At 43.3% G+C, this 12,500-nt stretch overlaps 1 protein-coding gene across 1 annotated transcript in view; it reads left to right on the forward strand.

Moving 5' to 3' along the window:
- dock1 (dedicator of cytokinesis 1) overlaps window positions 1–12,500 on the forward strand; it is a 459,680-nt gene that overhangs the window by 426,041 nt on the left and 21,139 nt on the right. The window contains exon 47 of the mRNA XM_083788125.1: window positions 9,299–9,436. Coding sequence (XP_083644251.1) covers window positions 9,299–9,436 — 138 coding nt within the window. The remainder of the gene's footprint in view (window positions 1–9,298; window positions 9,437–12,500) is intronic.

A 12,500-nucleotide genomic window follows, 5' to 3' on the forward strand; every position in this document is an offset into this window, starting at 1 on the left:
TTCTTCTGTCGTATGTCCTTCTTAGACCTTCAACTCCGTTGCAGCAAGCCAGTCCAGTGTGTCATCATTGTCTAGGTCAATTAACCCACGGTCACCATTCGGTGGCCGGTATATATATGGGGCAGCTGGTCAGCATGTGTTCCACAGTCTGTAATGGATCCCCACATTCGCAGTGGGCACTGTCTGTGAGACCCCATTTCTGCATGGCTGGCTGCACCAAAACGTTCGACACTGGTCGGCTGGTGTTTTGCGGAGCAGTTCCTGGGCCTGTGTGGCAAAAGGGCCGCCGGGACTTGAGACGCGTGCGCTGAATAATAACTACAATTACAACCACTTGTAATGTTGTTTCCAACTAACCATCCCAACAATGCGAGCACAAATTACACAATGTGTGCCCACTGCCCACTCTGCACTCCAGGATAATCATCAGTATTACACTGGAGGACGTGTTTTTCATGCCTTATGTTCGGTTTCTATGGTTATGAACACACAAACAGGGTTCGGATACACACAGGAGATCCTTCAGTTTCAGTCCCCACAGAAAGGAGAAATTAATTTAATTCTGGTTTGGAGGGACCGAGGGAGTAGCTTTTTGTTTTCGGCTGTTTAAAAAATAAATAGGTCATCTTGGCACTCTGTTGTGAACTCTTCTGATTATGAATAATCTTCTCTCCCTGCCAAGTGCTTGTTTTTAGCCTCCTGGAGCGTCACCGTCGCGTTGCAGAAACGTATCCGTCTCATTTCCTCGCGGCCTTGTCTTTTTTACATTGTACCGTGGCGCACACAGCCATTTCCTATGAAATGTTGCACTCAGAACGAACAAATGTAGCTGTTTTTGTTAGGTTGGTATTTTATTTGGTGTTTGGTCATATGGTATCATAATAATATGATACCATATGATGATATGATTGGTTAGGTTATTGTGGGCCAGCAAATTCGCCAATCAGGGTGGAATATGATATCGGACACATCCGTCACATGACTATAGAGATCATACTCCTACAGATCAGAATCTGTAGTAGTAATATGCCGTAGGAGTAAGACATGTGCACAAAACAAAGCCTCCTGGTGGCACTACAACAGGCCCATGTGAAAATATCATTTGCAATACATTTTACTAGGGCCTTCAAATACAGTACTTTTCTAACAGATGGACGGCAATTGACCTTTTTTACTTTTGGAATATAATATTGGAGAAACTGTTAACTGTGGTTCAAATGCTGAATAACTAGACATTGATAAAGGTTGAAAACCACTGCCCTATAGCACCACAACATTCCCACAGAACCACTGAAGCACAGTTTGTTGTGTGTGTGTATGCTCGATAAGCCCAAAGCTTATTGATACCGGGTGCTCCATAAGCTTCTTATTGCGTTCTTTTTTCCGGGTATCAGATTTCGAGCGCCGTCTCTAATTAAGGGATGTTTGAGACAGATACAAATGCGATACTTAGAAGGCTGCTTTCTTAATGCAGATAACTCTTATGAAAGAATATTAATGTTGTATTTATTTTAGTATTAAATAAGGGTTAAAGGGGCTTTAGATTCCGATAGCAATCATTGCTGTAGTATAATGTGTGGGTTCATTAACCATGCAGGGTCTTTCCATATCTCTCCAGTTATTTAATAAAAAAAGTTTTTTTGAAAACAGTATAAAATAGTCATTACAGAGTTAAGAGAATAACAAAGTAAAACAGATAAAAAGAAGATAATAAAGGCACAGTGCAGCACAACAAAGGATCACAAAACTCAACGGCAAACCCAAAAGTATTCAGCTTTGATTTAAAAGAACAGAGTTGCAGCAGACTTGCAGTTTTTTGTTTGTTCCAGATATGTGGTGCCGCTGCCTGCTGTGCATCAGAAACGGAACGCTAAGTTAAGGCCTATTCATAGTCTGGATTTTCGGTGGTGAGGTGACCACCGCTCCGGTGGTGAGGTGACCACCGCTCCGGTGGTGAGCTGACCACCGGAGCTGAAATAACGTTGAGCGGTGGTGAGTAAAAACAGAGAGAAGGGCTGGAGCGGTGGCGGTGGTTTGCTCTTCACCGCGGCTCGTGACGTCATGTTGTAGTTCGGTGGTCACCTCACCACCGAAAATCCAGACTATGTATGAGCCTTTAGTCGTGATTCTGGCAGTGGTGGGAAAAGCACTCAAATGTTTTACTTAAGTAAAAGTATCAATACTGCAATATAGAAATACGTAAAAACAAGTCAAATTAAAAAAATGTGCTTGAGTAAAAGTACAAATGTTTTGCCTTCAAAATGTACTTAAAAGTGCCAAAAGTACTCATTGTGCAGCATGTCCCATTTCAAATCACAAATGTATACAAATCTTTTGAAAATTGCGGAAGGTTTCCTTTGTTGTTGGAGTTGTTAAGTATCTGCACCCGGTTTGACCTTAAACTCGTTGAGTTGAGCGGGCCTTTCCACTGTTGTACCGTATGTACACCCTCGTTTTCTCCCTATATTCCAAATATCTTTACGGAAACATAACTAGCTATTTTCCGTTGAATATTCACCTATGTTGGCAGAATGGTACGCCCGCAGGATAGGTTTCATTTTGTTAAGAAAGACTTCCGTTCTGCATCAGAGAGGAGGGGTGGTGAATGAAATGTCACACTGCCTTTCTTAACCCATTTTGGACTGAGATCAGATTCTAAAAATGTCTTCTACATCCTGACAGTTTTCTGAAAAAGCGATGTTTCTATGTCAGTCGTTCTTCGACTTTAAAAAAAATAGCAGACCTACAAGTAGATCTGCTATTTTTCAATAGCTAATTTATAACATGTTTAAAACACCAAACGGATCTGAATGACCCCAAGCCATTGGTAGTAATTAGGAGGCTATATTCTCTTTGTAATTTGCTCAAGGATCTCCGTCAAACTTTACAACATTATGTCTGTCTGGGCTTCCAAGTGAAAAAGACTTGAAAGGGTTCCTTTCTTGGCAGAAGTGTGACGGTGTTTCTGAGGAGGAATGTCTTCTTTCTCATTCTGTTGAGTGAGTGTTTTAAAAAAAGAAAAAACTTAACAGAGCCTTCCTCCGGCACAAAGGGAATGATTAAAACTGTCATCTGGCTCCGACCCCCACGCCACACACACGCGCATACACACACACACACACACACACACACACCACACATGCGCACACACAGACACGCACGCACACACACACACACACAGACACGCACGCACACGCACTAGTGAGGACTTTTTTTTTATTCTATTCCTAAGCCGAAAATAGTCTTTTTTTCGGTAAATCTGGTTGGTCGGAACTCCAACAGCAACCCTTAAACCTAAACCTAATATCACAATGTGACTATTTTCAAAAGATTTTTATACATGTACTACAAGCACATTTTGATACCAATAGCCTACTACTTTTCTTTTACTCAAGTACATTTTTAATTCCGGACTTTTACTTGCAACAGAGCATTGCTACATTGCAGTATTGATACTTTTACCTAGTATGTAAAGCATCCGAGTACTTCTTCCACCACTGCATTTGGCCCTCATAAGTATAGTAACACAAGTACACACACACACATGTGCGCGCATGCACACACGCACGCACGCACATGCGCGCGCACACGCACATCTTTAAAGTGATGAGTAAAGCAGAGATGTTCTGATGTGAGAACGGCATATCAGAAGCTGTCTCTCCTCCTGCCAGAAACACACCAGGGCTTGTTTACCTCTCATCCCAAATGTGTCAGAAGGAGACAAATGAAGGCAAAAAGACTCCCAGTCCAATCAACAGAAACGAAACGCACGTCTTCACACCCCAACACCCAATGAACTCATCTGATAATTAGGTAGAGAAATCAGGTAATGAGCTATGACAATATCTCTGGCACATTATGCGGTTTGTGTGTGTCTGCGCTGTATTGTGTAAACCCGGCCTGGGCGAAGGCCAGTTTATTTGTATAGCAGAGGTCTTCACCACGGGGTCCATGACCCATAGGGGGTCCTCAGAGTTACTTACTAATGTGCCAAACACATTATATATTTGGTGACCAGCTGCACCAAATACCGACCACCGAATGGTGGTGATTGTGGCTTAATTACGTTAATTACGTTAAGTTAAGGCTTAATTTTATTATTTATTATTTTCCAATTTGATTGCAGGATAAACCTCTTGAGATGCAGCACAGCATTCTCGATGGGGTCCTCGGGCACAACGCAGAAACAATGACAAGAAACAGATCGCACAACAATTATAACAGTAACATCCATGGAAGATACACATGGCCTCTTATCTCTCACTCCATCCCAGGCCGTTCTACTATCTGTTAAACATGGACATGGCATCCAAAAGAATACAGTCGATTATATAAAACAACAGTCAAATATATAAAACGAGTCAAAAGCAAGGACAAGTAGATACATATGAGCGAATCAAACAAAGACATTTTGAGAACAGGAAATTCAATAATTTATCTAATTGTATGTATTATTAGATCAATGTATGTCAAGATGCTCTGCTGTAAAAAAGAATAAAGAAAAGGATAAAGGGTCCATTCCTGCCCTTTGTGGTTCAAAGTTCCTGTTGCGGTGCAGTAGTGGAGGTACACGTTGAGTGAATATTGGAACGTACTGTATTTGGTTCTGAGATGTAGTGGAGTAAACTTCAGGTCAAAGAGGACGAAACGTTTCCACTTCTCTGCTGACGGATCTGTTCCGCAACGCGCAACCGTTGGATGTTTGTGTGTGCATATGCGTGTGTGTGCGTGTGCACGTGTGCGTGCGTGTGTGTGTGTGTGTGTGTGTGTGTGTGTGTGTGTGTGTGTGTGTGTGTGTGCCAGTGGAAGTGGAAATGTCAGCATGTTATCCTCTTTGACCTGCAGTGTGAGCTCTGCGACCTTTCCCATCTTTTGGACGTGTACAAGTACTGAAGCTCAACCTCTTTCTCTAAATGATTTAAAGAATTATGCCAGTGTTTTATGTCCAAGCGCTGGTAGGAAAGCTCCCATAGCCGAGAGGTGTGAGTCGGTTGCCAAATAGAAGTTCGCCCTCAAAGGATCTGTCCAAATCAACATGACGCTGCACCACACGTGGAAGACGGATATCACAGTAAATTATTTAGTTATGTTGTGTTGTCAGGCGATGGCAGCGGCGTCTCGTCTGCCTCATTACAGCACAGCTCTCTTGTGTCTAATTAGATGAAATTAACGTTGGCCCGAGGAGAAGGAGAAGAGGGGGAAATCTCTTCTCTCACCCTCCTCGACCCACGCATTCCACTTAACAACCCCAACTTTTTTGCCCAGGCGGTGGCGTAACCGTCTGGGCCCCCGACTGGTGATCCAGTCGCAGTGTGCCGCGGGTTCGACTCCCGAGCCCGACACGGCCTTTACTGCATGTCATCCCCCCATCTCTCTCCAGTTTCCTGTCAGCCTACTGTCTGTCCCTTCAAAAAACCAATAAAAGGCGTAAGCCGCAAAAAATATCTTAAAAAAAACAAAAAACAAAACAAAAAACAACCCCAACTTTTCACTGCTGGGGAATAAACCGCACGGGAACGACAATCCAGAGTGTTGTACATGCCATTTGTATGTACAGTATGTAGTACTAGAGCGGTGCCCGTTGGAGCCTCTACAGCGGTGCCCGTTGGGCACTGGCCTACTTGGAACGATGCAAGTTGGAAATGCATGCCCCACCCAGATATTATCTCTGTGTCCCTTTTATGCCCATCTATGGCGTTCTTTGTCAGGCATGCCCAAATATGGATGTCAGATGTCAGAATGATGTCAGAACAGGGCAGCTCCATTATGGACACAGACAGAAGTCTCTGTGTGTGTGTGTGTACTGTTGTAATCCACGTAACTCGAGAACCGTTCTCCCCACTCCCGACTTCAAATTCTACACGCGCGTTCCACACCCCCACAGGGGGTGCAGTGCCCGGTGTCGAGTCAGTCGGACCCACGGTTGTCCAGAACCGCCTCCAAAAAAGGCCGACAAATCTTGCTATTATCTCTGAATCCATCTACTGTCCATGGTTTTGATCAGAACGCAGATGTTCTGTCCTGATTTCTGACTTAACCAAAAGCATCTCGTTATGAATATTAACACTTCTAAAGAGAGATGACACTTGACAGCGCGAGGTAGTAATGGAACATCATACCTCCCGGTTTTGGGGAGAAATGGAAGGCGGGGCTTTTCAGAGTAAAATCTGCCTCATCTGCTTGGCACTCTAGCGCCTTTATTCTGACAAACTCAGTGGCAGCATCATACGTGTTAATGCCACAACGTGTGTGCAGGTGTCCCCTCAGTCAGTCAGTCAGTCAGTCAGTCAGTCACCTTGCACACAGTTCTGTTGCCATGCCACCACAGCGTTATATCATCCTCGTCTTTATAAAAAGATGTGGGTATCCTGGAAGATGTGCATCTTGCCACCACTTTCACTCACTGATACTCTCTCCTCTGTCTGTCTGTCTGTCTGTCTGTCTGTCTGTCTGTCTGTCTGTCTGTCTGTCTGTCTCTCTCTCTTTCTGTCCCCTCTCTCTCTCTCTCTCTCTCTCTCTCTCTCTCACTCTCTCGCTGTGATTAAATCATCAGACTTACAGTAGTTTAACTTCTCCGCAGTTCTATTGGTGAATATAGTGACAGAGCCCTGAAGCAGAGATTTAAGGAATGCACTTGAGTCTATGAGCGCTTGTATGGAGTTAAATGAACCATGAAGTGACTGGTGTGCTGTAGTTGTCACTGTATGGAGTTAAATGAACCATGATGTGACTGGTGTGCTGTAGTTGTCACTGTATGGAGTTAAATGAACCATGATGTGACTGGTGTGCTGTAGTTGTCACTGTATGGAGTTAAATGAACCATGATGTGACTGGTGTGCTGTAGTTGTCACTGTATGGAGTTAAATGAACCATGATGTGACTGGTGTGCTGTAGTTGTCACTGTATGGAGTTAAATGAACCATGATGTGACTGGTGTGCTGTAGTTGTCACTGTATGGAGTTAAATGAACCATGATGTGACTGGTGTGCTGTAGTTGTCACTGTATGGAGTTAAATGAACCATGATGTGACTGGTGTGCTGTAGTTGTCACTGTATGGAGTTAAATGAACCATGATGTGACTGGTGTGCTGTAGTTGTCACTGTATGGAGTTAAATGAACCATGATGTGACTGGTGTGCTGTAGTTGGGGTTTTTTCTCCTGGTTGTCTTTACAGTCTGACACTGTTGTTCTATTGCAGACGATTCCACACCGTACATTTAGACATTCCCGTGGCTTAAACTCACCTCTTGTGTTTAATTCTTTTGTCAAATAATACGTGGGGGTCTTGTCTTGAGACGGTTGCAGCCGGTTGCATCAGGTCTAACTAGTGGTCGGTCTGCTGGCATCACTGTGGAGGAGAGGAGAGGAGAGGAGAGGAGAGGAGAGGAGAGGAGAGGAGAGGACAGGACAGGACAGGACAGGACAGGACAGGACAGGACAGGACAGGACAGGACAGGACAGGACAGGACAGGACAGGACCCTGGGAAAGAAAGATGGGCGCAGGGTGATTATGCCACCTCCGCTCCGCATCGGTGGCTAATCACACTGTCTGTGATTTAATTATCAACAATGACCACCTAGCCATTCAAAAACACGGCTACTTAATACATTTATTAACTAATTTACTCAAAAGTAAAAAACAAAAACAACAAATCGAAGTGGCCGTCCGCCCAGCAGCGCAACCGAGCGCAACACAAATCGAATCCCATTCTGACCTGAGATCAGATTCTAAAAATGTCTTCTACATCCTGACAGTTTTCTGAAAAAGCTGTTTCTATGTCAGTCGTTCTTCGATTTAAAGCATAACATAATGCTAACACCAAAATGGGTTAACATATTTTCAGATGGGGGTCGGCGGCGAATTACATATCATTTTGGGGGTCCTTGACATGAAATACTTTGAGAACCACTGATATGGAAACATAGGTTTTACAGAAAACTGTCATGATTTAGAAGACATTTTGTAGAATCCGGTGTCAGTCCTAAATGGGTTATTAATTCAGTCTGACCAGAAGGAAGGGATCATGAAACGCATCCCCACCGGCCATAAAGAAATAAAACAATGACCAGAGGGCTGGACATTGTTTGATACACTCTGACTCTGGTGAGGGCCTGATAGCCCAAAGCATTCTGATGAGATCTAACAAGGCATGATGGAACATTAGAACCAAGGCAAAGGACTCATTCTTAGTGCAACACCTTTTTCCCCCACTGTTTAAAAATAAATAAAAATAAACACACACACACACACACACACACACACACACAGAACCCTGGAGACTATTCTAGGTTACAGAGGTACTGTGTTGTTTAACTCGCCGTATATTTCCCAGCGTGCTCTCTCTCTCTCTCCGCCGTTGCCTTGCAGAGCTGCCTCTGTATGCAATTAAGCACCAAGTTACTGTATTACCACAACACTGGTGTTTGCTGCATGCAGGGCTTTTTGCAGTGAGCAGTGGTGTAAAGTACAAGTACCAATAAGTACAATTTTGAGGTATTTTATTTAACTGGAGTATTGCAGTATTTTATTGCAGTATTTTACTGACTCCACTAGCCTACATCTCAGAGGCCAATATTTCGTGAGGACGCTGGCGTCGACTGTTCGCCGCTTCACCTCATAATGTATGAATGAATGAACCATTGTAAAGCGCTTTGAGCACTTGGAAAAGCGCTATAAAAATGCAATTCATTGTAGTATCACTACTTTGCCATAAGTATAAAATAAAATAAAAAGTCTTGAATACTTCTTCCTCCAATGAAGACTTATTATTACCAAACTGTTCTGTAGCACAACTAGAAGTAACCGGGGGAGGGGTTGAACCCTGTGTTGCTGTTTTATTTTCTTTCTTTTTTATACCAGTTTTAGCTCCCTTCGCTCTCCTCCCTCACGCTTTCTCTCCCTCCGACTGCTTCTCCTTGAGAGCTTGTCGATGTTTGATCTTTGATCTGTTCACACGACAAAGGATGTCGAGCTTAAGATAAGTGCACTAAAAACAGCCTCGGGGGTATAGTTACCACGGTAACATGACACACACACACACACACACACACACACACACACACACACACACACACACACACGCACACACACACACACACACACACACACACACTCCATAACAATGATTCCCAAACTTTTTTCTTCCCTCTCTGAGCCCTCCGTTCTTGAGAACATACAGGCAGCGTATAATATGACAGCAAGTTGTGACTTTGTGCAAAAAATGTCAGTCTTAAAAACCTGCTGGAGAAACCAAAGGCCTGTCTAATGAGTCCCCTTCTCTACTGCTCCACCCACAGATCCCGTACCTGGCCGACGGGGTTCGCATCCACGGGGAGAAGGTGACGGAGGCTCTGAGGCCCTTCCACGACCGCTTGGAGGCGTGCTTCAAGCAGCTCCGCGAGAAGGTGGAGAAACAGTACGGGGCCAAGACCCTGGTGAGTGGTGTTGTTGCTTCCTTTTTTTACACTGTCGTCCACTTTGCCAGAATGTATTGAACCCTGCAGGCATGTTGAGGACATGTTAGACATGCTGAGTATGAAATGTTGAGTATGAAATATTGAGTACGGTATATGGGTCCCCAGCATGTAGAAACTGCCGGATGCTAACTTTTTCTTTTGCAAAACGAATGCTTGGAATGGATTCAGCGTCAAGAAAACCCCCTAATTTGCCCTCTATAGGTTGTTAACCCATTGGGGGCGGGAACCCCTTTTGGTTTTTTAAGCATTACTATGCTTAAAACACTTTAGCTATTTAAAAATCGTGAAAATGTGGCGCAAATCTTTGAATATATATTCTTTCAGAGACAAAGTTTTTAACTCATATCTTTGCTTCTGGGGGGGTCCCTGGAGCTACATATTTTCAGATGGGGGTCGGTGGCCTATTAAATATAATTATTGGGGTCCTTGACATGAAATATTGAGCACAACTGATATAGAAACATAGGTATTCCAGAAAACTGTCATGATTTAGAAAACATTTTGGGCTGGCAAGTAGACTACTAAGCCTACCTGAGACTGAACAGCAACATAGTCTGCATGTGCCTGTAAACGTCCATGCCCAAAGTAGTGCATTACTTTTTTTATGTGATTTATTAGGCCTACTGATGCACATATTATTACTACTCAAAAAAACAACTTTAATGTAGTAATTTTTTACTACGTTTTACTTCTGAAATCTTCCCCAGAAAACACTGATTGAATCTGCAGCCGTCATCATCACAAAATGCTTTTTCAGCTTCACTTTGAAACATAGATGAACATAAATAAAATATTGGCTAAAACCATTATATTATTTTGATATCAGTTTCAATATTGCCTATTGTAAGTGTATTCTCCTTCCGTTTTCTAACCACTTTCAACCTGGTGTCCCTATTTTGCCATCGCCATTATTTATAGTCAGATCTCCAAGTCAGATCTACAAGCTCATACATGAGCTTGTAGGTCTGCTATTTTTGAAAAGTCGTGAAGATGCGGCACAAATCTTTGACTATATATTCTTTCAGAAGACTTCAACGTCACGCCTAAACAGGTTAAAAGGCTTCTCTCTCTCTGTTTCAAAATGCACGCACACGACACAAAGTGCAAGGCGGCGTTGCCGGCAATTACGAATTTATACAACCGAGGCGTTTAGCGGATGCCCCGCGGAGGGAGATAAAACCAACACAAAGGTCTTGTTTTTTGATTAATGGATCTCATCTTTTTGATGAATGGATCTCATCCCTGATCTCTCATGAGGACCTCGCTGAACGCTGTGTTTGTTTTTCTACGCGCGCTAACGGCTTGCTAATCCCTCCAAGTGGAGTTAGGTGGTGGAGTCACACACACATACACACACACACACACACACACACACACACACACACACATCAGGGTTTAGCTGAAGTCAGCCGCTGGTGAGCGACGTGGGGTTGTGTTTTAACTCGTTCTGGGTGGGGAACCCCTTTTGGTGTTTTAAGCATTATCCATTATGCTATACTTTTAGCTATTGAAAAATAGAAGATCTACAAGCTCATTGCGCGGCACCGAGTGCCGCACTACAAGCTTGTAGATCTTTTTTTTTTTTAAATCATCATATAAATGTAGCGCAAATCTTTCAGAGCGAACGTTTTAAAGTCAACTCTTTGCTTCTGGGGGGGTTCCTGGGGGGGTTCTGGGGGGGTTCCTGGAACAACATATTTTCTGATGGGGGCCGGCGGCCCATTACATATAATTCTTGGGGTCGTTGACATGAAATATTGCACACCACTGATATAGAAACACACAGTAGGTATTTCAGAAACTTTTTTTATTTCGACATCGGGTCTAAATGGGTTAAAGCAGTAGTGGTGGAAGAAGTACTTCTGATTATGTTTTACTTATCCAGTAAAAGCAGCAGGAACACCATAGAAACATACTGTTACAAGTGAAAGGCCTGGATTCCATGTTTGACCTGATTAAAGCACAAAGACATTGGCATCAAACTAGACTTAAAACCAAAACCTACACGCACGCAGAATGTCCCATTTCACCATTTCAAATCTTTCAAGTTTAAATCATGTTGCACTACGGCACGCTGTGAACTGGAAGAACCTTCACTAAAAACGCTCCACACGTCCCAAACTCTTCTCCCTTCTGGCTCCAGAACTGTAATGCACTTCCCATTACAATCGATCTTAATGGTTTAAGAGCAGAGGGCTATATGAAGAACTTCCACGCTGCCAGGTGGAAACCTTGTATGTCCAAAACCTTTCCTTTTTTATTGATATATACTGTATATATATTTTTACATTTAAAATGACTGAAAATAGCTTGTAGATCTGCTTTTGTGGGACACGCTTGTATGGTGAAGAAGTAGGAAGGGAATACATTTTTAAAAAATTGAAAAAGTTGAAATATCGATACACGAGGTTTCCATCTCGACGACAGCCACGATACGGACTTAATTGTTGCTCAGCTGAGCTTTTCTCTCCACCTCGCCCAAGGTGAGGAAGGCCCTCGCTCGCATTAGAGCGAAAAGGGGCTGTGACCTTTTCAGAAAAGCGAGGAAAAGCCAAGCACTTATCTGGCCCATGATATAAATGGCTGTGCTATCAGATCTCTCTTTTTTTTTTCCCCTCGTTTTATAAAACCACTTTCAGTGCGCAGAGGTTTTGGCTTGTCGGTCGGGGGCTTTGTTCATGTCAGTCTTTAAGTACTGTCAGATTCATTACTTTAAAGATTATATGGTATTTTAGGCATTTTCTGGACCGGAGAGAATGAATGTAGACCGAGAGAGAGAAAGAGACAGAGAGAGAGAGAGAGAGAGAGAGAGAGAGAGAGAGACGGGACGCTGAGGTCAGAGAGAGGGTAGACGTGAGCGAAATCATGCAGATTTGGTTACGTACGTAGGTAGGGTAGGTGGGTAGGTAGGTAGGTAGGTAGGCAGGTACTATAGGTAGGTAGGTAGGTTGGTATAGGTAACTAGCTAGGTAGGTAGTTAGGTTCGTAGGTAGGTAGGTAGGTTAGGTTCGTAGGTAGGTGG

The sequence above is a fragment of the Protomyctophum parallelum genome (genome assembly GCF_964188405.1).
Source record: "Protomyctophum parallelum genome assembly, chromosome: 17".
NCBI lineage: Eukaryota > Metazoa > Chordata > Actinopteri > Myctophiformes > Myctophidae > Protomyctophum > Protomyctophum parallelum.